General features: G+C 41.2%; 1 protein-coding gene across 4 annotated transcripts in view; it reads right to left on the bottom strand.

The window, feature by feature from the left end:
- QTRT2 (queuine tRNA-ribosyltransferase accessory subunit 2) overlaps positions 1-22,985 on the bottom strand; it is a 144,593-nt gene that overhangs the window by 116,745 nt on the left and 4,863 nt on the right. For 2 of the 4 annotated variants that reach the window (XR_005383334.1, XM_038582863.1), the window contains exons 3-10: positions 22,322-22,542; positions 21,492-21,547; positions 19,669-19,745; positions 17,876-18,088; positions 11,893-12,092; positions 9,124-9,275; positions 6,422-6,539; positions 5,074-5,292 (exon numbers count right to left, since the gene is read on the bottom strand). Coding sequence is in view for 3 of the 4 variants with exons in the window: in XM_038582863.1 (XP_038438791.1) it covers positions 5,074-5,292; positions 6,422-6,539; positions 9,124-9,275; positions 11,893-12,092; positions 17,876-18,088; positions 19,669-19,745; positions 21,492-21,547; positions 22,322-22,521 (1,235 nt within the window). In the remaining variant the exon portion in view is untranslated. Of the gene's footprint in view, positions 1-3,182; positions 5,293-6,421; positions 6,540-9,123; positions 9,276-11,892; positions 12,093-17,875; positions 18,089-19,668; positions 19,746-21,491; positions 21,548-22,321; positions 22,546-22,985 lie in introns of those variants that run through there. The other 2 variants (XM_038582864.1, XM_038582865.1) reach the window with 2 other exon arrangements.

Raw genomic sequence — 22,985 nt, 5'->3', positions numbered from 1 at the left:
AAAAAAAAACTAGAGGAAAACTTTACCAGACCACAGGGCTTATCATGTTCAGCTTGGAGGGCCAATCTTGCCTGATTTCTTCATTCAAGAAGCCTCCTGAAGATGCTTGCCCTGTTTCTCAATTATTAGACGATCGCTCACCAACCTCACCTTTTGGGTTCTCTCCCCTTACTTTTATCTCCTCCCTCTTGTGCCTTATTGGTAATAGCTCTAAGGCAGTAGTTATGAAAGGGTTAGGACATTTTTATTTGAAGCGAAGATGAGTATGTGGCTTGGGAGGGAAGGGAAAAGACTAAATAAAAAGAAGTGACTCTAAGCTGTTAGGAAAGAGACCATTAATAGCAACATCTTGATTTCGTTAGAAGGCAAGCTGAAGCCATCCGAAGCAAGCAGGGAACTAGGTGATAATAAGAGAAAATGTGTTTTTCAGACAAAGGAGTAGACAGCAGGGGACAGTGGTTCAGGGAAGGAGGCAGCCATCAGGGAGAGTGTGCAGAGAGGACGTGCTAATCCCTCTGAATCGTACCAGCGGAGGCTCGGGGCCGTTTGAACTCTTTGGCAGCTGCAGCCTGGTCTCAAAGTGCATTGTGAGGAATGAGAACAAAAGAAAAGTTCACTGCGAGTTCCTCTTGTCAAAGCAGGGGAAATTGCTTTGAGACCAGCACTGGGAAATGCTAATGGTAGAAAGCGAACCAGGTAAAAGAAGAAAAAAAAAATGTGCCAGGTCACTGGGAGCCTGCCTGGTGTAGGGCGAGATAAAGCCACCACTGACAAGACATTGAGCCCAGGTCCCACCACGCACTGCCGTGCGAGTCACTTCTAACCAGTGCTCAGCTGGCTACAGTCCGAAGAGAAGGCCTCAGCTGCTCCAAGAATATCTGTTCACTTGACAAACCATAATTGAGCTCTCACTGTGTCAGCCAGGACTATTGCCTTTAATGCTGGAAGGTGCAATAGCAGCCCTGATGTCCTGGTACCGACTGGTTCTGTGAGTCAGAAAGGATCATTGGAAAGTGAGTACTGGGAAAATCACTGACCTGGAAGGGGTAGATGTTGAAGAGCCAAAGTTGTTAACTGGAAAGAAACATGTGTCTGTTTAAACTCCTGGAGAGGAAAGAACCCACTGACTGCTGCCCTTCCTTCTCCAGGCCGAGCAATTCTCATCCATAAAATTGGCTGAAGAGGATGATGCATTCCTTCCCTTTGAGCAGCTTTAGAATGGTGCTGGGAGTTCTCTAGGGATCGTGCCATGGAGTTGGGACAGCATGGGGATCTCTTAATGTGGGGATCTGTAATCAGCTGCAGGAGCTAGAAACCAGAGGTGCTTTTTCTGTATGTTGTGATGAATCACTGAGAAAATTCCAAAAGCCAACGATGTCAGAAAGCTTTCCCTCCAAATTCTAAACCTGAGGCTGCAAACTTGGCACACCTGGGTATTGTTAAGTTTCTGAAAATCCAGATTTTGGGCTTCGCTGAGAGATGGGACGATAAGACAGCAATGGTTCCACGTCAGCAAGTGGTGAGAGGCGGGTAGCAGCTGTCCCATTTAGAGGAGGCACCTGCTCTCTGGCTTGACCATCTCTACCACTATAATGGTGACCATATAATTTGTCATCCAAACTAGGCCATTTTTGAAAGTAAAAGAGGGTGCTGTTGGTAATTATGCCTGGGTGCACAGACACAAATCAGGGCTATTAGGGACAATGAGGACGTATGGTTACCCTAATTCATGTTGCTTACGCTGGGCTTGCTTTTCTTTTTTGCCCACTGTTATTTGGGTTATGTGGTCATGAGTCAGGGACTCCCCTGAGAAAGAAGGAGAGAAAAGGTGTAAAATAAGGATGAGATCTCAAAGTTGAAAAAAAGGGAAAGGAATGAAAAAGAATATTAAAATGAATGCCAATTACACAAAACCTTCAGGTAAAGGCAGAGCCTTGCTGGTGGCTGGCTCAGCATGTAAGTTTGACCTTCCCGGCTCCCTGCCCTCCACAGCACTGTCAGTTTTAATAAGCTGTAATCCCATAGCTACGAGCGAGACTAATCAAACTGCAGAGAGCAGCCTGTTCCTAATCAGGAAGGCACAGGATAATCATTTAACTCTGTGGTTTCTCAGTGAGCTCCAAGCTGCCTCGACAGGGAAAAAAAAAAAAAAAATCCTGGATAAGATAGTTGCTTACACTCTAATCTTGACCTTTTGATGGTCTTTGTTTGAAATTTTTATGAAAATGCTTTAATTACGCAAGTCTTTGGCTCAAAAAATATTTTAGAAGAATCTTTTCCCTTTATTCCCAGAGAATAATAAAGTATCGCTCCCTCAAGGCATTTAGGGCACCTCCCACTGATTCCCTGAGTCCACTTGAACTGACTACAGACCTCAACCCTTTCACCACCACGCAGAGTGTGATTATAGTCCCCAGACTGGGGGTGGGAGAAACTGGGGGATGTGGGATGGCAACTCATGTTGAGCACCTAACAGGTGCCAGCAGGGAACTGTGGGCTACACATGCCAGGGCCAGCCATTCCCTGTTGGAGTGGGCGCCAGGCGGCAGAGCTGCAGTGAAGCTCCAGAAGCACCCCACACCTCAGGGTCACGTGGTGCTTATATCTTCTCCTCCCTTCTCTTAGCACCTTTCAACCCAGGGGCAAGTCACAAGAGGCTATTTAGTGCAATGGTTAACTGCAGAGTTTTAGTAGTTGCAGATGCAGCTAGCTAAAGTTTAGCTGACTAGTGGTAGGCCCTTAGGCAAACTACTCAGCCTTCCAGGAGTTCTGGTAGGCCCTCAGGCAGGCTCCTCAACCTTCCTGAAACTCAGTGCTTAACAAAGGAATAATAACAACACCTCACCTCATAACCACGCTCTGAGGGTCAATGAGATCTATATGGAAAATGTTTACTAAGGTGCCTGGTACATTAAAAATGCTCTCCATAGGTTATGGTTATTATTATTTTTATTATATGCTAACATGGCCTTAAGGCCCCTATTTCTATAATTTAGAGACACAGGTACATTGCTGAATCTCCTTGGGTTCTGCATTTAGTGTGAGTGCACTTAAAACAATGACCACAGATGAAATAAATGTAGGAAAAAATTCTCTTCCAATGGAGAACATTGTTAGTACCATGGAAATTTAATAGTTTGTTTAATAGACTCGCTACTATTTACAGGAAACAAGACAGTATATTTTTTTAATTAAAAATGTTTATTGGCTATCGACTTTAATAGGCTTACATTAAAGGAAAAAAAACATTTTTTTTCAAATGTGCTAATAAGAAAAAGACCCATAAAAATGAACAATGTTGAGCAGAACATTGTTCAGTGTTTTGAACATAAATAAAACTCATAAATTTTATATGGATTCTGGGATATTAATACTCCTCCAACAATGGATTTAGCGTTGAACAGGAATATAAACATATGAACAAATCTAATCCAATTTATTTCAAAGCAAGCAGATCCTTGAGAGCAGAAACTCTTTCATAACTACCCTTGCCATTCATGGAGGAGAGATTATAGGAATGTCATGGACATACCTAAACCATCAAGAAAAGAAAAACATATAGATACCTAACACATAAAAATATAGCAACCCCATAATAATTAAAAACAATGTTCAGTAATCCCCACTGAAATGACCAGACAGAAAGACATAGCCTAAGAATGCAAAACAAATATATTACATGCTCCTAAAAAAAACAAAGGCATTTTTTTGGTTCTGTTGGTTGTTTTTACAAAAACTTATGTATGAAGTCTTACAGAAAACATGACAAACATAGAAAAGCCCAAAGAAAATAAGAATCACCTGTCACACTATCAACATGTGTGTCACTTCTTTGGTGAGAGCAGAAAAAATTCATAGAATCAGAGGTGATCCAGGAAGGTCTTCCCAGCCTCAGGATCTGCTGGTGCTAATTCACCAACCACTTCAAAATTCACAGGCCAAACCTCTTTCTAGGCTCTCAAATATCTCTACTGTTGCCTGATTCCTGGCACCACTGCATTTTTCACCAGGCCAACAGTGATCAGTAAACAAGGACACAAGGAGGCTACGACTAAAGTTTTTTATCCGCCCCGGCCCCCCGCCCCCCGCACATTACAGCTATACAGAATCTTGGAAGTTCATGTAGTCCTACCCACCATGCCTGTCCCTGTCTGTTCAGGAGGAAATCGGCACGGAGAGGTTAAGTGATTTGCCCGGGTGTCACAGCTGAGTAGAGCTGAAACCCAGTCTTCCAATTGCCAGGCCAGGGCTCCGTCCAAGTGAACACATGGTGAATGAATCTCCCCAAGTGATGGGGCTATAGTTATTATGTGCTTAGACTATTAATGAGCCTGAAGGGCAGACCACCATGGATCTGCACGACCGGACGAAAGCGTCTAGGCAAACTTGCAGCTCATAACAGGCAATTGGATGGGCTCTCGGGAGTCAAGTCACACACAGGTCATGTGGTCAAATGAAGGCCAACTGAACACAGGAACATCAAGTGAGCCCCATATTCCATGAAGATGCGAGTCTGGGTAAGTCACAAGAGCCTTTTCTGACTGACAGCAGCAGTGAGCAATTGGAAAGCAGAAGTGTCCAAGACAATCCTGAGAATATAAGGATTAAAACTAGGAAACTCTTAAATCAGCCAGGTTCCTTTTACAGTCAACAGCCATGTGTCTACAGAAGTCATGCTGCTCATGACCATTCATCTCTTTCCAAGCTCTAATCCAACTCAGCAAACCCACACAATCTCATCACCCCTGCTTCAAGGCTGTCTCTTCACAACTAAAGCTTTTGTCTTTGACTAAACGAATCTCCATTGACTATAAGAGTTAGCACTGAAATATTAAAGGTCATGGTTCAATTTTTTCTATCAGTGGGGGGTCACTTAAATCCTTAGAAGAAATCTCTTTTGCCTCATGTGGGCAGAGTCTGGTATAAACGTTCCTTATTTGAGCAGATGTTATTCTCAAATATAAATGATTAAAGCTAAGATCATCTCTTGTTCCCTTCTTCCCACATTACAACAGTGGGACAGGCTCAGTGTGAAGAGTCAGACTTGCGTATGCCAGGTCTCAAGATGCTTGCCTGCAGATGAGCTCTTTCAACTGTGCCAGTCTGTCGCTTTTTAGTGCTTCCCGGATGGAGTGGAAAAATCCAAAATAGTGCTCAAAGTTGTGCATCATAAGCAGGACCCCAGCCAACAGTTCGTTGGTCACCAGCAGATGGTGGATGTACGCACGAGTATGATTCTTACAGCAGTAACAGGAACACCCTCTCACAAGTGGATCAAAGTCCTCCTGGTACCTGAGAAAAGAAGTTTCAGTGATATTCCAGAAAATAGGGAATACGAGAAACCCACAGCCTAGGCTCTCTATTTATTCTGTGGGTACATAACCAATAATTAATAACATCACTGGCAAATGTGGCGCTGGTCACCTGCTTAGGATGACAGTGTGGTGAAAAGTTAACCTAGAGCACAAACGAGTCAGGAGATTCGGGAGTCTTCCCCTGACAGACATAACCTCCTGGACTGAGGCTTACACAAGAGCAGCAAGAGAGTCACGTGGTCACTCCCGCATGCTGAGCTTCGTTAGTCACACTGGAATGGCACACCATGGCAGTAAATGCTGTTCTGATGAATGACACACTTCTCCCACTCGCCACCAGAACTAGTATAGAAGACATGGTACAGCCTTCTACTTGCAGAGCTTTTCGTGATTTGCAAAGCACTTGGACATACACTGTCTCACTTAATCTCTGCAACCATCTTTGAAGACAGGCATTTTTATTGTCATTTCCCAACGAAGACTTACCTGGCGGGGGGGGGGGGGGGGGGGGGGGGTCGAGAGGAAGGGCTCCAGAGCTACCGTGCCTAGGTATGATGCCCAGCTCACAACTCACTCGAGTGAGTCAAAAACACTCCAGCACAAAAGTGAGAATACCAAACTCACAGAAAATCCACTCAGTGGCTCACTAATAATTACTACTTTGGGCCAAATACAAAGTTACAAGATTTCTTACTTCATTCTTTACAGAGGAAAATATTTTATTAAGATTTATAACCTGTATATAACTAAGATAACTTAAATTCCTTAGAATTGAAACACTTTTTTATCTTGAAATCTTTATTTTGCTCTGACATTATTTAAAGTAATCGGAAAGAGTAAAAGACACCAGACAATGGATTTGGTCTAATCTTTCTGACAGTCCTTCTAAAACAACAGTTATCTAGCCTTGGTTTTCTGACAAGACAAAGTACACAAATTCATCTGCAGAAAAAAAGAGTTGCTGGAACTGAATTTAAGAAGGCCCAAATAATATTCAACTATAAATATTTTATGAAGTCATAAACTGAAAAGGGAACAGTTACATAAACTTTTAAAACAGACTGAAATTACAAAGTCAGATATCAAAATCTAAAAAAATTCCTTACTTTTTTTCCTTCAGATTAATTTCAAATGATGTCATTTCTTGGTTGCAACTGGTTGTTTTAATTTTCTTTGTCTGATCCACATATTTTATTTCTTCCTGTGTCCCATTTTGTTGTAATACTGGAGGACAAACGAATAAAAAGTCTTGAATGAGAATCAGATAAAGACTGGCTTTTGGGAGATTATTTTACATACATTTTATGCTCTTTGACCCTGTCATTCCACTCATAAGAATTTATCCTAAGGAAATGACACCAGAAAAGTAGTAATATGGACCAAGATGATCACTGACATATTCTCCATAATATCACGATTTGGGAGATTCAACAATGTCTAAGCAAATTATGGTTACAAGTACATAATATATAATCTTACTGTCAAGGAGTTTTTTTAAGAAAATAGTTGAGAGGGCAGCCCGGGTGGCTCAGCAGCTTAGCGTCGCCTTCAGTCCAAGATCTGATCCCGGAGACCCGGGATCGAGTACCATGTCAGGCTCCCTGCATGGAGCTTGCTTCTCCCTCTGCCTATGTCTCTGCCTCTCTCTCTGTGTGTGTCTCTCATGAATAAATAAAATCTTAAAAAAAAAAAAAAAAAAAAAAAACAACAGTTGAGAGTGTAAGAGTGTGTGTGTGTGTGTGTTTGAGAGACAAATAAATTTGTGTGTGTATATCGGAGTTATGCCTTATCATCATTACAGGCAAATTAATTGTGCTTTGTAACTGCTTATGTTCCAAATAGATTAAAAGAAGAATATGTTGTTGTTGTTTTTTTTTTAAAAAAGAAGAATATGGTTTTAATTTATGTATTCTATTTGGAGACCCTAGCCTCCAGGGAACTCAGATTATCCAGAACTAAATGGGGACTTGGGTTGTTCCCTTGAACTCTTTAAGAAAGAACACTTCTGATATATATGGGATACACCAATTACTATGCAAAGAGCCAGCTGTCTTGAACAGGGGCAAGTAGAGAAGTATTATTGGGAAGGAGTAATAACAAACTCAGGGTCGGCCCAAAGAGAATGGGCAGACAGTCCTAAGAAGGAATTTTGTCCTGATCAAAGGAAAAAGAGACGTGACCTGAGCATTGAGCACTGGGCTGTTTTAACTTTGCTGCCATGAATTTGCATGCTGACGTGGGAAACCACAATAATGCCCTGGCTTTTTGGAAAATCCTTGTCAGTAGGGAGAACTATATTGGTTCCTGTATTTGGCAACTTATTCTTTTGTAATTTTCACTTTGTAATTGGCAAAAGATTTTAATTTACCACATATATACACACAAATATGATTAACAATACTACTCTAATGGAAAATGTTCAAACTATTTCAGTTTTCCTAATCATGAAGAAAACAGCTTTCTCTAGCCAAAAAGGAATTTGTTTATTCCGGAGAACTCAATATCAGGTTGTTAAGTTTTAAATATTCACAGTACAGAATGACTAACAGTTATCCAAGTCCTTGTGGAAATAAGTAAGCTTATAAATGAACATTTACAGTGTTTGTGGTATGCTTTTTTATTCTTGTACATTATATTCTGGTCAATTTAAAGGACAGCAAAACTGACCTCCTATATATAAGAATCTGACCAATCTGATTTTGTTTCCAGAAGTAATTCAATTTAGATTGATGGTTAGGGGGCTTTACAAAAACTGTAACATCTTCTGGATGAAATTTTAATAACTTGTGGGGAATAAAATGAATCTTTAAGGAAGCCTCTGGCCCAAGTTATACGTAGGGCCGGCGGAATAAAGAGTTCCAAGGACAACAGGAAGCAGGAAAGGAAAGCACACCTGTGAAGGCCAGAGGGCAGACTGGGCGTGCAAATGTTCTCCAGAAAAACTGGCTAGATGCTCTAAGGGATCCCAGCCCAAAGCTCATATCCCAATTCTTTTCCTACTGTCAATTAAATGTCACACTTTGAGACTGATTTTCTTGACTTCGGAATAAGCAATACAAGAAAAGCAATATTAGCAGAGGAAAACACCTCTCCTACCTCTTTGTGAAATAAACAAACAAATAAATAAACGGCCCATAAAAGCAAAAGTAGGGCAGCCTGGGTGGCTCAGTGGTTTAACACTGCCTTCAGCCCAGGGCATGATCCTGGGGACCCGGGATCGAGTCCTGCGTCAGGCTCCCTGCATGGAGCTTGCTTCTCCCTCTGCCTGTGTCTCTGCCTCTCTCCCTCTGTGTGTGTGTGTGTGTGTGTGTGTGTGTGTGTGTGTGTGTGTCTCATGAATAAATAAGTAAAATCTTTAAAAAAAAAAAAAAAGCAAAAGTAACACTAGGATCAGAAGGGGTGAGACTCTCTGTATTTTGATAGCATGTGGTTTGCAAAAAGCAGGCAAGAGCTCTTTTGTGAAAAACTGAATTAACTTTTACTAAGTAGTTCAAAGGTGTTCTGTTCTTAGACTTGCATCACTATTTACTCTGAATGTTCTTTTTTCATATTGTTAATAGAAAGGGTTGTTTTTCTTGGTTCTGCTCACCATAAAATCACTTCCTAGTATTGATGAGCTACAGGTATAGCACTAAGTACCAGTGTTGTGTGCCGACATGCTAGAGCATAGACAACAAATAAACATGTAGTTTTATAAAAGGCTGGTGTTATAGTATGCACATATTTCTGGCTTGTGACTCAAGGCAATAATGAAACGGAAATAGAAGAAACTTGAAGATAACACCGAGACTAACTTCGGAAGACCTACGTGTCTCTTCAGGGTTCGGCTGGTAATCAAAGCTGAAAGTCAGGGCACATCCCCGCTCTGTCACTTGATAAGGGAAAAAACTCTCAAATATGTCCACTCCCCTTTCAATACACTCGAGCACCTCATCTGGCCGGCTGACTCCACAGATAAGCCTATACAAGAAAGAACAAGTAACAACAGTGACATGAGGACAATGCCAGGAACAGAAGCAGAGACTTTCCAGAGAGCATTAAAAGTAGTAATAATGAGGGTGCCTGGGTGGCTCAGTTGGCCAAGCTTCTGATTTTGGCTCAAGTCATGATCTCAGGATCCTGGGATCCAGCCCTGAGTTGGGCTCTATGCTCAGCGGGGAGTCTGCTTCTCCCTCTTCCCCGGTTTCCCTGCCCCTCCCCCTGTTCATGCTCTCTTTCTCTCAAATAAATAAATAAATAAAATATTTTTTAAAAAGCAGTAATAACAAAGCCCACCAATCACAGTTGCATGGCACATAACAGATAATAAGGTATGGTAGAAAGAACATGAGATTTTGGCAGCAGAGAGACCTGGGCTCTTATTGTGCTACTTTGGGAAGGTTTCTTAACCACTCTGGGTTTTAGTTTTCTAATCTTAGAAACAAGAGCAGTAATACAGACCTCAAAGATTTGTTGTGAAGATTAAGGAGATATTTGAAAAAGCAAACAGTGGAGTTTTGGGTCCCAAAGAGAAGTTCAACGTAGTTTCCTTTCCCCTCCCATTCCTTCTAAACAACCTCTAGTCTTCAACTGAACTTTATAGCCTGTCACTACACAGATTTTTTTTGAGGGTACAAAGCTATATGTCAACTATATGTCAAATTAAAAAAAAAAATTTTTTAAAAGAGTGCAAAGCTGTGTGCTTTATTTCCCCCTTCAAAACTTTCCATGTTTTAACTGTATTTTGCCTAGGAATTCTTTTTTATAATTGGTTCAAAGAAAGACATTTTTTTATCTACTGTAGTCTTCATAGATTCAGTTACAAAGCAACTCTAGCTCTCAGAATTTCAACTCTGCCCGTAAGATCTGAGACTACTTGGCTTTCTTTATTCTTCTTTTATTTTCTCCACTAATAAAAAGTCTGCATGGTGGAACGAGATGGTATTTTCAGAGGTAATAGGTAAGGCATTCTGGGAGTGATCATGCCACTCAACTAGGTTTTGCCACTGAAACAAGAAGGGGAGGTGCTCTAGATCAGGGCTGGCTGGCTGGCTGGCTGGCTGCTATTTTTTTTTTTTTTTATGTTTGTTTTTCTACCCATAGTCCCTTTTATGAACTGGCAGAGAAAAGCTTACAGACTCCCTGATTTCTAGGAGAAGTCCAAAAAAGGCTTATGTAATATTAAACAACCAGAACACTTAAATAGATGCCGGCTTTTCTGACTACAGTTTCCTTCAACTAATGTAATGTTTTAGAAGTCCTCTCCAACTGAAGCTGGCATTTCTGTGCACATAGAGAATGAAAACAATCCCAGCCCTCAAATCCAGTAACAGACATCTGTGAGTACTTAGCTCAAAGAAGTCCAGAAAATGACTAGAAACACTAGTGCTGAACTGTTATCTGCACCAGAACAAAATCAGCACAGGAAGGGGAGCAAAGGACACAGGAGAGCTAGGTCAAAACTGTGGACCAAGTGCTGCTGGAAGTAGCCTATTCTGACTGATGTTTACAGGGTTACATATGTACGTAAAAATTCATTAAACTTTACATAAGATTCATACATTTTATTGCAAGTTATACCTGGATTTTTTTTTAAGTGGTAAAATTGACATATACTATACAGCATCTAAACAGAGGGCATAAAGTAGCATTCTATAACCAAACTTCTTGATAGAGCTATACGAAAAAAGCAAGAATATTCATACCAAGTTGGATGAAAAACTAAGGATTGAAAACAAAAAAAGAAAAGGAAAAAAAGAAAAACGTGGGTAGTCTAATAAGACATCGGTGCATTCAGAACTTTGGGGTTTTGAGCTCTGAATCTTGCATATCATTTCTCTACACCAGTAAGTACATAGTGAATCTTGTGTATAAGGAAAGAACCGGTTCCGTCAATGTTGCCAGTCCTCTTGATTTCAAAAAGTGACTTAACTACCTGCCTCAAATCTAAGAACTTCCTCAACATCCTTTTTTTTTTTTTTTTTTTTTTATTTTATTTATTTATGATAGGCACACAGTGAGAGAGAGAGGCAGAGACACAGGCAGAGGGAGAAGCAGGCTCCATGCACTGGGAGCCCGACATGGGATTCGATCCCGGGTCTCCAGGATCGCGCCCTGGGCCAAAGGCAGGCGCTAAACCGCTGCACCACCCAGGGATCCCCCTCAACATCCTTATTATTACTACTGCCCACCTTCACTTTGCTGGGCACCCCAGATCTGTCCTCAGCTTTCCTTGATTAAGGCTAGAGTTCCACATGACTTTACACCTGTTCCCAGGCACCATGTTAAAATGAATAAAGAATAAAATTGGCATTTGGCACAAAAATGAGGGGAAACAGTATAACACTTGCCCTCACTTATGAGGATCAAATAAACTAATTCACACAGCAATTGCACTCATCTATGTTGTGAAATCAAAGGCAGGACATCTGTGATGGAAACTCTCCCCTGAGTCTGCCTTAGCAGACTCTGCACAGAAAGGACATAATCAGATCATCAAAAGACATGCCCAGTGTAGAGACTCCACATAATACACAATCACCAGCACTCCTGCTCTGCAGCCCACAAGGTGTGGCCTGCATCCTAACTGAACACTAGCCTTGGCTTGTCCTCCGGCAGTTCTGCAGTGACCGATGACAGCAAGTACAGTCTAGTTTCCAAGGTTGCCGGATTCCCTTGAAAGCCATCCAGAAGGAAGCCACCTACGGGACGCTTGGCTGTCTCTCGTGCTGACCTCAGTCTCTCCTCCATCACATCTCCACCTTCAATCACTCCGATGACGGTACTTTTCTGAAGGACCTAAGGGAAGAAAGGACTGAATGCTTTTAACTGTTTCCAGTAGTAGAGACCTTTGTTTAAATGAACTTCACATGGCAGAGATCTCAGTGCAGCTGCTACAGTTGAAACATGAAAAGGGGATGGGGCTCTCTCCTCCCCGAGAACCTCTAGGGCTCCAAAAAACACAATTGAAAGCCACTCAGATAGGTGAGAAAAGACTGAGGAGAAACTGATCAACACGTGGAGTCATGTTTGAGCTTAGATTAAATTAAACACAGGCTGAGCAAGTATGAGAGGGAAAGGACAAAAGGATCAGTTTTCATTTGTTAGCCCTGCTTCAGGCAACCTCCAAGTCTCTGAGCTAGAGATAACTTTGTGGTTGAGATAACTGACTATCCATTTGGAAAAAAATAAATAAAACTACACTGCATACCACCCACAAAAATAAATCCCACATGGCTAATCTAAAACATACAAGAGTTACACAAGTATCAAAAAGATATATTCAAGTTTTTATAATCTTGGGGTAAGGAAGGCCTCCTTAAGCAAGCTAAAGCTTACCAGAAAAGGCTAACCTATTTGAGTACAAAACTTCTCTAGTGAAATATACTCTCAACAAAGGCAAAGGAGAGTTTGCTGCTTGTTGGAATAGACAAATACTTATACTATAGGAAACCTCCAAGAAATCTTCTAAGGAAATGACAACCCCATAGAAATCTGGGCAGATATGTGACTATAAACTTCAGAAAAATAAATGTGAATGCCCTGTACATATATGGAGAGCTAACTCAACCTCACCAGCAAGAAAACACAAACTGGAAGCAGTTAGATACCACTTTTGCACATTGCTTAGACAAAATAATTAAAAGATAGCAACGCCATAGAGGTAAAAGTGTTATAGAAATGACACATACTCTGGTAACTAAAAAGAGTAAAAATTAGTTCAGCTTCTAGGAAGGGCAGGTAGACAATACTTCTCAAAATGACAATGCTTTTATCTTTATGTCCTAAAATTCCACTTCTAAGAATCTCTCCTACAAATATATTCATTCATATGCATCAAGATATATTTACAAAATGTTTAGAATGATGAAAAACGGGAAAACAGACATCAATAAAGGCTTAAATGAATTATGATACATTCATAGTATGGCTTCCCATGCAGGTGTTTTCTTTTTTTTTTTTTTAAATGCAGTAGATATAGAAATATACGCATTGACAAGTTTTGAGAGATCACTGATTAAAAATAAACACATTTCTGAATGTGTTTGTGATCACATATCTGATCATATTCATGTAATGAAAACTCCATACAGTATGTATGTATGTAAAAACTATGTGTATGCAACTAAAAAGTAAGGCTTGCAAGGAAAAACGCAAATCAACAGTGGCTCTCTGGTAGGAGAGAGGAATGGGAAGGAAGCCTGGAATGTGAACAGGGAATCCCACTTCTCAATTTAAGCATGAGAGTCACAATCAGAAAGAATGCTTGGGCTGCTGTGTGGAGTATGATTTAGGCAGTATGGCTAGAGGATATGTAGGAAGCAAGTTTAACATTTAACAGTTCAGGTGAGAGACAAAGAGGACGTGGGCTAAGGCAGTAGCAGTGGCAGAAGGGGAAAGCCCGGATCTGAAACTTCATCAAAAGGTATAATCAACAGGGGCGCCTGGGTGGCTCAGTAGGTTAAGTGTCTGCCTTCAGCTCAGGTCATGATTCTGGGGTCCTGGGATAGAGCCCCTTATCAGGCTCCCTGCTCAGCAGGGAGTCTGCTCCTCCCTCTCCCTGTGCCACTCCCCCATCCTGTGCTCTCTCTCTCTCCCCTGCTTGCTCACTCTCTCAAATAAATGAATAAAATCTTTTTAAAAGAGCAAAAAAAGGTACAATCAACAAACTTGACCAATTGGCCATGGAGAAGTTAAAAAGTCTAGGATGATTCCTGGCTCCTGTTTTGGAGGTCCGGAGAGACAATGGGAAGAGCAAAGACAGGGAATCCTAGGAAAATAGTGGAGGATGAGACAAGATAATCATTCTGTTTTGTGCATTCTGAGTTTGAGGTTATCAGCAGCTGAGTACACGGACCTAAAGTTATGGACATGTGTGATACAAATGTGACTACCCAGGCTAGAACAGCAGACACCTGGCACACTGCTGCCACTTCCCACGGCAGACAGAGCTGACAGATACTCTCTCCCTGCTGCACCCAGGCACAGCTCCAAGCACCTTGGGATGAAACCCCTTTGCCATCCTTGGCCTAGGAGATAGAGAAGAAAAGAAAGCCAACACTAGAACCTTGAGGAGCTTCAGTATTTAAGGGCATTCAGGATAGGAGGATCCAGTGAGTAAAAGAGGAAGAAATCATAGGAAAATGAAAAGATGTATGCAGACATACAAAGCAGGAAGTTTCATGGGCCTGCCCCTTTACATGACTGGCGCAGCCCTATCTATATGGGAAACCCCTTTTCACGGACTAAGAAGTATAATCATACAACTTACTATCTAAAATGGAACACATGTGCTCTCTCCACCAGCCATCCAAGATGCCAAAAGGAAAGAAGGCTAAGGGGAACAAGGTGGCCCCAGCTCCCGCTGTCATGAAGCAGGAGGCAAGGTGGTCGATCCTGTTTGAAGAAAAGCCTAAGAATTTTGGCATTCAACAGGAATCCAGTCCAACAGGGACCTCACCCGCTTTGTCAAATGGCCCCACTACATCCAGCTGCAGCGGCAAAGGGCTTTTCTCTATAAATGTCTGAAAATACCTCCTACAATTAACCAGTTCACCCAAGACCTTGGCCTGAGACTGCCAAACAGCTACTCAACTGCTTAGGCTGACCCACAAACACAACCAGAGACAAAGCAAGAGAAGTAAAGACTGTTGGCCTGGGCTGAGAATAAAGCTGCCAGCAAAGAGGATGTCCCCACTAACATGCCACCTGTCCTTCAAGCAGGGGTGAATATTGTCACCATCTTGGTGGAAAACAGAAATTCTCAGCTGGTAGTGATTGCACATGCTATGGATCCCACTGAGCTGGTTGTTTTTCCTGCATGTCCTATATCATAAGATGGGGGTTCCCTACTACATTATCAGGGGGAAGACTAGGCTGGGACATCTGATCCACAGGAAATCTGCACCACTGTTGCCTTCACACAGGTTAACTCGGAAGACAGTAGCTCGGGCAAAGCTGCTGGAAGCTATCAGAAACAATTACAATGACGGATATGATGAGATCTGCCGTCACTGGGTAGGCAACGTCCTGGGCCCAAAGTCAGTGGTTCACGTGGTCAACCTGAAAAAGGCAGAGGCTAAAGAACTGGCCACCAAATTGGATTAAGTGTGCGTTCTTGAGTTTTCTGTATATAAAAGTAATAAAAAGTTCTCTTTCAAAAAAAAAAAGGGACACATTTAAGAGTAAAGGGAGACGGTACTAAATAATCATGTCAAGACAACAGCATAATCATAGGGATAGAAAGAGGGACCAACACACAGCAATAATGTGAAATGGTAAGGCTGATTAGCACGGAAGAGGGACCTGAGGCTCATCCGGCAGTTCTAATAATCATGCTGTCATACCCCCTGTCCTCCTTTCTACTCATGTAAACATTACTCATCCTCCAATGATAATTACTGGCGCGGAACAATTGCTGGTGAGTAACACTAACAATTAGGACCCACGGCAATGTCCCAATGTCCCCACGCTGAACTCTCACTGCAGATATTGAGAGTTCTATTCAGAATGACAACTAAGTTTCTTCTAATCATTTTATGTATACTAACTTAATTATCCAATTAAAATTTTTTTATTGGCACACTCAAGATAACAATGTTCCTCAACCTCAACATGCTTTGTCACCATTGCTCAGGATTACTCCACATAAATGATCTCAACATTGAATTCTCCCCTTCGGTCACACCTTCCCTTCTCTCACCAGCTCTGGTCTCTCCTAGTGACAGCATTCTTTCTGAGCTTCATTCACTCTGCTACCATGATCTCTGAGCTACTGGCACAGTTTCATCCTCCCCACCCCATTATAACCAGCACCATCAACAAGCATTTACTGAGGACTTACGTATGTAGGGTATTCTGCTATGTGATGGAGATACAAAATAAAGACACTCAAAAATGGAGTTTAAGGAAGTCACAATCTAATATAGACAAACACGTAAAGAAATCATTGCATTATGCTATAACTGGAGCTATAGTGCAGCCATATACAAATTAAAGGGATAGCAAAGGAAGAACAGAACTTCCTGGAAGGGTCAGAGACAGTTCCCTAGATCGATGAATGGAATGGGATGAGCCAATGTGGAGCAAGAGAAGGAATATGGCTGGAGATAAGAAAAGAAACAATCCAGACAGAAGTCCCTGTACAGCATCCGAAGGATGAAATAGGGTAACACCTCAGGGAACTGCAGGGAATTGCAATTGCAGGGAACTGCAACTCAGAGGGGCCAGGGTGTTAGCCACAGGAAACAGCAGTAAGCACTGGGCTGGAAGAGCATGCAGAGGCCAGGTCACAGCAGCCCATCCATGCCACAAAAGAGTTGACAAAAAGAGTCATTAAATTCTCTTAGGGAAGTGGATATGGGCTCCTATTTGTGTTTTAAGAAGATCTCTCAGATAGCAGGGCTGAAGATGGATTGCATAGAAATGAGAAAAGACAGAGAGAATTATTTTAAAGGATAATTGTCTACATAAGAGATGAGGAGGTTATGCCTCAAGGTGGTGATAAGAAAGATGGGGAGGTGGGGCAGATCCTAGATATATTTAAGGAGATAGAATCAAGAAGGAGTAAACAATTGGATTTTAAATGGGTATTAAAAGGAGCCTTGAATGTGGAATTTAAGAAACAAAATAGATGAACATAGGGAAAGGGAGGGAAACATAAAATATGATGAAATCAGAGGGAGACAAAACATACGAGACTCTTAACTACAGGAAACAAACTGAGGGTTGCTGGAGAGGAGGTGGGTGGCAGAATGGGGTCACTGGGTAAAGGGCATTAAGGAGGGCATGGGATGAAATGAGCACTGGGTGCAACTGATAAATCACTAAACTCTACTCCTGAAACTACTAATACACCATATGTTACTTAATTGATTTTATTTTATTTTATTTTTATTTTTTTTACTTAATTGATTTTAAATAAAATTTTCTTTTAAAAAAAGAGCCTTGGGGATCCCTGGGTGGCGCAGCGGTTTGGCGCCTGCCTTTGGCCCAGGGCGCGATCCTGGAGACCCGGGATCGAATCCCACATCGGGCTCCCGGTGCATGGAGCCTGCTTCTCCCTCTGCCTGTGTCTCTGCCTCTCTCTCTCTCACTGTGTGCCTATCATAAATAAATAAAAAAAATAAAAAATAAAAAAAGAGCCTTGAAAGACACAAATTTCTGGGCTGAAGAACATGGTGACTGCTATGAACAGAGACAGAAAGAAAAACAACAGGTCTGAGGAGATCAGATACTGAGTTTGGCTACCACTGAGTTCGAGGCGCACGTGAGGGATGCATTCTTAGAACCCAGCTGAAGTCCACTTGATGTAATTCTGAAGCTAAGCCAAGTGAGCTTGATTACCCATGTGATTTCAGAATTATTCACCAATTAAAACCAAGGGGAGGCTGCTCAGGGAAAACATCCAAAGTGGGGTGGAGAGCCTAAGGCAGAATCCTAGAGAGTCAGAATACTTACAGTTCAGGAAAAGAAAACAGGAGAGTAAAAGACGCGGGGAAGTGAGAAGCAGGAGGAGGAGCAGAGAAGGTGGTAGTATGAGAGCTTCAAACAGAAAGACGTGGTGGGTGGTGCAGCCTTACCTCTGACTCTTCCTGCAGCCGCAGACAATTATCCAGGAATAGAAGCGATCGATCAACAGACTTTCTGGCCCTTTTTATGGAAGCTGCTTCCTCGAAAGATGCCTCTCCATCTGAGAGACACTGGAACCAGTCTGGTTGAAGGGCCTGCTGAATTGCCATGAACTTGGAAGCAGTCATTTCTACTCGTCCCCCAATGCCCCAGACAGACACAGACTGCCATGAACAAAATGATTAGGAATCAGCAAGAGGAATATGCAAAGCAAAAGAGAATAATAAAATGATAAAGTAATACTGAATTTAATTCTTCTTTACAAACAGAGAGATGGTGGCAATTCATTATCTTGGACAGATTGGACTATATTCCAATTCTCCAAGGACCTTCTCTATAGCTCATAGAGACCCTTCAGTGGCTGCACAGCCAGCTTCCAAGCTAGCTCCAAGAATTCTCTGTTATACTTTTCCAGCCCAGTCTTCCATTCTCCGAGACCCCATTCCAACGCATGCTGTCCCTAAATACACCATACACTTTGATCTTTCTGTCTTCAATCACTGTTCCTTTTGGCTGAAATGCCCTTCCCTACTTCTCTGTCTGGTGAAATACCATGCATCTTTCAAGACAAAGTTCAAATATTATCTACTCTATTGTGCTCCAAAAACCTATCTGGGCATAATCCATCACTCACTCTTCCAAGCTCTTACAGCAATTTGTACTTAGTTCTTTTATAGAAATGATAGTACTTATAACTGTACCATTGTACATTGTCTGACTATAGAGTATCCCAATCTATGTTTGTGTCCCAAAAGCCTAATCTAGGTCCTCACACATTATTGAAGATTAATAAGTGTTTACTAGATTAAGTTAAATACAGATATAAAGAAGTCAGATACATACATAAGCATCTCTATATAATGTTCTTTCTTTGGGTACTCCTTCTTCTATATTATCTTTCTTCCCAGAAGAGATTGACAAGGACATAAATGGGGAACCCACAGACAGTCTTTATTCTGGCCTAAAGCTTAAGAACACTGTTCAAATGAATCCTTTCTCCCTTATAAATGGGGTAGATAACTGAGGTAAAAATATTTTCTTTCAGATTAAAACTACAAAATAAAAAGTTTAAAGCAGAAGAATAATTTAAAATACTTAGGTAAGATTAATAGATATCGTTGACATGAAAATGGGTGCAGGAAAAGTAGTTGCATTTGTAAAGCAGCAGCATACACCGAGGGCTTGCCAAAATGTAGTCCTCAGGGACAAGACCAATGTGCCATGTCTCAGGTGGAAACTTTTAATGAAATCTTTTTGATACTGTTCTTCACTAGCTAAAATCTCTGGCTGTGCACCCAGCTTTTCAAATTCTGTTCTAAAAGCAAGCAGTATTACACCGAGATTCTACTATATATAGTTATACATGTGATAACACTCATCAGCAACTTTCCTAGCGCTTCCTGAGGTTGTTAAAACTGCAAATAAAGCATGGCATAAAAAAATATTGCTTTCTACCATCATAGCAATTTCTTTTTTTGCCATGTACTTGACCCTCCTTCATCCCCAAATTTTTTGCAACAATGAAAATACTGAGGATATATTCCTTACCTTAACCTCATCTGCAGGTAGCCCTACTTTAATTCCTATAAACCACTCTATGTAGTGGGCTATTCATAAATAAGAAGGTATAAAGGGGTCAGGAATGCGCTAGCATCCAAGGCAGTGGGATTTAGCACTGGAGGGATGCAACAGGCTGACTTTCTGGGACAAAGCTGCAGCCCTGGACACCTTTCTGAGAAATCACCTTGTTTGTGACATAACCAGCTGGGCAGGGGCTGACCGGATCATGCAGGGAACAGTACAAGAGCGATTCAGGCATGCCTGTATAAACACACAAAAAAAGAACTCCTGAGAGCATTTATATTAACAATTATGCTGTGTTGTAACAGAGAGCAGTTTATATGTGTACTGCTGGATAAAGTCTCTCTAGACATGTTCAACTGTTCATACTCGATCTTAGAATTCTAAGAGGCCTTATCGACATGAATGAAAAGACCACCTTTAAAACCTACTCATCTGAAAAAAGGATTGAATGTTCATGTCTAAGGACTAATGAGTTGTTACAAAGGAATAGACAAAGGAATAGTATACATTAAAGTATGAAGTAGAATAAAAGTCTTTAGTGGCATCTTAACCCTACTTGATTTGAAGAAAAACTTAATATCAAGTATGTTTGTTGTAGGTACCATCCAAAGGAACTAGCGACTGGAAAAACAAAGTGATATGATCAAAAGGTAATCTTACTAATAATAAAACTATCCCATGTCATGGGACCTAGGAGCAGAATAAGGAAAGCTACAGCATACTGAAAATGGATCAAATTCTCTTTAAGTTTCATTGACTCAAGATGACAATTTCTTAGGTTCTTTAGTCAAAAATATAGTCATTAAAAAAAAAATCCCCAAAAAAAAATGCTTACTAGACCATATGTGCTTAAACTTCCTATGCTACCCTACATTTTCATTAAAAAAAAAAAAAAAGGATTTCACTGACAAAAAAAGACCCAGAAAATAAAGCAAGCTAAAAAACAAAAACAAAAAACAATTCTGCAGTTCTCTACCTATTTTCCACCATTTCAATTTTTACAGTTATCTCTAGAAAGCTTTTGCAGCTATTGTCACCTAATTATATGCTTGTATACTTTAAAGCTGGTTTCAGTCCAAGGAAAACATTACATAAATTCCTCTACTTAAAAACAGGGCCTTGTGACTACCAACAAGCCATCATGCAATTTCCTTCAGAAGCAGAGGACTGAATAACCAATGGAAACAGAATTCTCATTCACTTAAGTAACTCTTAGATATTGGAAGAAAGCTCAGGAGAAAGTGGTCTACAGAAGAACGGATTCTCTAGGTGCCTCTGCTATGCTTTTCCTATAAACAAATGGACACATTCATCTGCATATAAAATCCTACTTCCAGAACAAAAGATAGTATTAACATACCAGAAGATAGCTATATATAAATAACTTCATCTTCTGCTTTATGTTTTAGGCTCAAACACAGCTAGACTGCTTTGGATCTTAGATATGTCCTATGCAGTTTCTTACCTCTAGGTCTTTGCTCTGTGCCTGGGATGTCTGTCCACACCTGTCCACCACCACCATTGTGCCTACCTCTCAACCTAAGTCCTACTTTTCCTTGACTCGGATAAGGGACCACTTCTTCCTCCTCTCTCAAGAATCCTTTCTTTTTATCGCTTCTCAGCCTTTTGGCTAAGATCAAGTGAAGAATCCTTTCTTTAGTCTGACCTCCTTCCACCATTACCCTACAGCAAGTAATGTGCTCCCCCTCTGGGTTCTCATGTACATGTACACACCCCTAATCCTACAAATGTGGTCACTATACCCTACTACAATTATTTCTTTATCCCAGACAGGCTCTGAGCTCTATTGGGGAGGCAAGAGTTCTACTCATCTTTAAATCTCCAATATGTGGTTCTTAGATGCCCAATAAACGCTCATTAAATTAATGAACAAGTAAATGTATGAATGAAAGATCAGTCAACAGCACCTCCACACTTCAAATTAATACATCATAAGGCAAACACAAATAATTCGAGTTTTACCTATAAACTTTCCAATTCCTTCCTTATATTCTGCTAAGACTTCATGGTGTTCTGCCCTGAAAGCAAAACAGAAAAATGCGTAAAAATGAATTGTTCTACACATACTGTCTGCGACAACTGACACCCACTTCTCTACACTCAAATGAGCTACGTGACGGTAAACATAGTCTTGTACAACGAAGTACGCCGGTATTCAAGAGTCCCAACTCACTAGGCTGTGTTCTTCAGCCAGAAAACAGGTCTTCAACTTACAAGTAGTTCTGTGAGAACAGAAACTGGCAAAGATCAAGTGCTTTCAAATGCCTGATCTTCTTCCTCCCTTCTACCCTTTAAAATCACTGTGATTAAGACTGTATCACAGAGTTATTTCATCATATAGCAGAGGTTCTCCAATTAAGCATAAAGTCAGTATGTACATTACATCAAATGATCTAACTCCATCAGTTTTGTTTTCATAAGGTAGTACCAAGTACGGGTGCAGATACAGAGAAAGGTGTGAGGCTGGTGTGTGCAGACAGCCTCTGGAGTCCAAGTTTAGTTCTCACAGAGCATTCCCTGCTCTGTCACCTCTGGGAGTGGTGGCAATGAGGGTCACCATGCTGACACAGTTGAATCAGAGGAACAGTGATGCAGCTCTGACATGCAGGTCTGGCCTGTGGCTTCCAGATTAGGGCCAGAGGCTGTCTGATAGTAGACATCTCCTAATTTCATTCTGAAAATCTATAAATGTTGTGCATATAATCAAAAAAGTCTTTCTTTTTACTGTACCTTATTAAGGTATCTAAGCTGCTGCCAGAGTTGATACTTAAATGATCGGATCTAACACTTACAACGAGGACAGTGTAAGCTGAGCCATGGCAGGAACCCCGTGGATAGTGTGCAGTGTCTGATGGGTCAGGTGTGGGGCAGAGCCGGTCTTGGTGTACAGAAGGCAGGCTGGAATGTCCATGGTGCGGTCCCCTGTTTTGCCCAGGTTTTTTATTTTTCCTAGGCGACAGCCATTAACTACCTTGGTAAGATTCAGCTTCATCCTAAGCGATTCCTCTAGGTCCTGCTAAGAAAACAACAGTAAACTCAGGAGTTACATGACATCTAAAGGCTAATTAAGCATTTTACAAAGAAAGTAAACGATTTACACGATGATAAATGACAACATGTTTATTACTACTTCCAGTGGATGATTGTTTTAGATATCAGGAAGAAGGAAATGGGAGAAGACACACAAGGGAATAAGACCCCTTCCCCCAAAGATCCAGAGCAAAAGGATGACATCAGCCACGTTAAAATTCAGTCATGCAATTTTTATGTGTGCTGATGAAAATCAAAGGAAGGACAAGAGTAGGGCTAATCTTTTTTTTTTTTTTTTAATATTTTATTTACTTATTCATGAGAGACAGAGAGAGAGAGAGAGAGAGAGAGAGAGAGAGAGAGGCAGAGACACAGGCAGAGGGAGAAGCAGGCTCCATGCAGGGAGCCCGACGTGGGACTTGATCC

Source organism: Canis lupus, chromosome 33 (assembly GCF_011100685.1).
Source record: "Canis lupus familiaris isolate Mischka breed German Shepherd chromosome 33, alternate assembly UU_Cfam_GSD_1.0, whole genome shotgun sequence".
Classification (NCBI taxonomy): domain Eukaryota; kingdom Metazoa; phylum Chordata; class Mammalia; order Carnivora; family Canidae; genus Canis; species Canis lupus.
This window is presented reverse-complemented; position numbering and strand designations above follow the sequence as displayed.